Source organism: Pistacia vera, unplaced genomic scaffold (genome assembly GCF_008641045.1).
Source record: "Pistacia vera cultivar Batoury unplaced genomic scaffold, PisVer_v2 Contig344, whole genome shotgun sequence".
Taxonomy (NCBI): Eukaryota; Viridiplantae; Streptophyta; class Magnoliopsida; order Sapindales; family Anacardiaceae; genus Pistacia; species Pistacia vera.
Window position 1 is genome coordinate 1669512 of NW_022196162.1, and position 1685 is coordinate 1671196.

Sequence of the window (1685 nt, forward strand, 5' to 3'; positions counted from 1 at the left end):
TTGATATCTTAAAGATCTTGTAGCTGTAGTGTCTTGATTTAAGGAGCTTTTTTCATCATTCACATCACATTGGTCAACAAGTATAACCTTAGCATCTTCTGAATATGGTAGGCAAGAAGTCATTTCCTTAGCACTCCCCCTCAAACTAAGTCGTGGACATGACAAAAGGCTTAGTTTGAATCGTAAGTTGTGAAACTATTGGCGGCCCAATGGTTTGGTAAATATATCTACTAATTGTTGATTAGATGAGACAAACCGTGTAATCAAGCTACCAAGCGCAATCTTTTCTCATACAAAATGATAGTCTAGCTCTATATGCTTGGTTCTCCCATGGAAAACGGGATTTACCGTCATGTATAAAGCACTGATATTGTCACAATATAAGATTGGTGGCTTAGCCAGACGAACTCCAATGTCATGAAGCACATACGTCAGCCACATTAATTATGTTGTGGTAGAAGCCATGGACCTATACTCTGCCTCAGCACTTGATCTGTAAATAGTACTTTGTTTCTTTGCACTCCATGATAGACAATTGCCACCTAGGAATGTATAAAAACTAGTGGTAGATCGTCTTGTAATGGGACAGCCAGCCCAATCAGCATCAGAGAACGCATATAAGTCTAAGGTATTGGAGGTAAGAATCTGCATACCAAAATCTAGAGTGCCAGTTAATATCTTAATATTCGCTTGACTACTTGATAGTGGCCAATTGTTGGAGCATGCATAAATTGGCAAGCAAAGTTGACACTGTAGGACAGATCTGGGCGAGTAAATGTGAGATATTGTAATGCCCCAACAATACTCCTATAAAATGTGGGGTCTGAAAAAAGATTATTATCAGATGCTATTGCACAACTTTTAGATGCCATGGGAGTTGAGATTGCCTTGCAATCTTTCATTAATGCTTGATCAAGAAGGTCCCGACTATACTTGGCTTGACATAAGAAGATCCCATCTAATAAGGACTGAACTTCAATACCCAAAAAGTAGTGTAACGTGCCTAAATCTTTGATAGCAAACTCATGGCCTAACGTGCCAATGAACCTATCAATAACGCCCAACTGATCTCCAGTGAGGATCATATCATCAACATATAAGAGAAGAATAAGTGTGCCATGGTGAGAGTTGCATACAAATAAAGATGGATCAGCTGTACTACAAAAGAACCCCATGCCAAGAAGAAAGGAGATAAGTCTATCAAACCAAGCCCGTAAAGTGCCTTCTTGAGACGACATACATGAGTTGGATGTACCAAATTGATAAATCCAAGAGGTTGTTCCATAAACACAGGCTCTTGTAGAATGCCATGAAGGAAAGCATTCTTGACATCAAGTTGTCGAATAGGCCATCTTCAAACAACTGCTACTGCGAGGACTGTGTGTATACTCCCTGGCTTTATTACAGGAGAGAAAGTTTCAAAGAAATCAACCCCCTCTCTTTGGTTAAATCCTTTTGCCACTAAGTGGTCGGTCAAAGGACCCATTCGACTTTAGCTTCGACTTGTACACCCATTTGCATCCCACAACATTCATCTTGGTTGATCAAGGGACAAGTTCCCATGTTTGATTTTTTTTTTTTAGAGCATTTATTTCTTCATTCATAGCCACAACCCATCCAGGATGTTTGAGTGCTGATTTTAGAGTCTTTGGTCCACATGGAATTGAATCAAAATAAGTAGTCTA

General features: G+C 39.5%; 1 protein-coding gene across 1 annotated transcript; it reads right to left on the bottom strand.

The window, feature by feature from the left end:
• Window positions 1–444: 444 nt before the first annotated feature.
• LOC116138823 (uncharacterized mitochondrial protein AtMg00810-like) lies at window positions 445–1175 on the bottom strand. The gene is made up of 2 exons (XM_031424482.1): window positions 699–1175; window positions 445–645 (listed from the first exon to the last, which is right to left on the bottom strand). The coding sequence occupies exons 1-2, from the start codon at window positions 1173–1175 to the stop codon at window positions 445–447; spliced, it is 678 nt and encodes a 225-aa protein (XP_031280342.1).
• Between the last annotated feature and the right edge of the window lie 510 nt (window positions 1176–1685).

Excerpts from the sequence above, each read along its gene's own strand:
- LOC116138823 (XM_031424482.1), bottom strand. The coding sequence starts at position 1,175 with ATGGGGTTCTTTTGTAGTACAGCTGATCCATCTTTATTTGTATGCAAC. Across the intron at positions 646-698 it reads CAACAATTGGCCACTATCAA|ATTCTTACCTCCAATACCTT; the intron begins GTAGTCAAGCGA and ends TTTGGTATGCAG.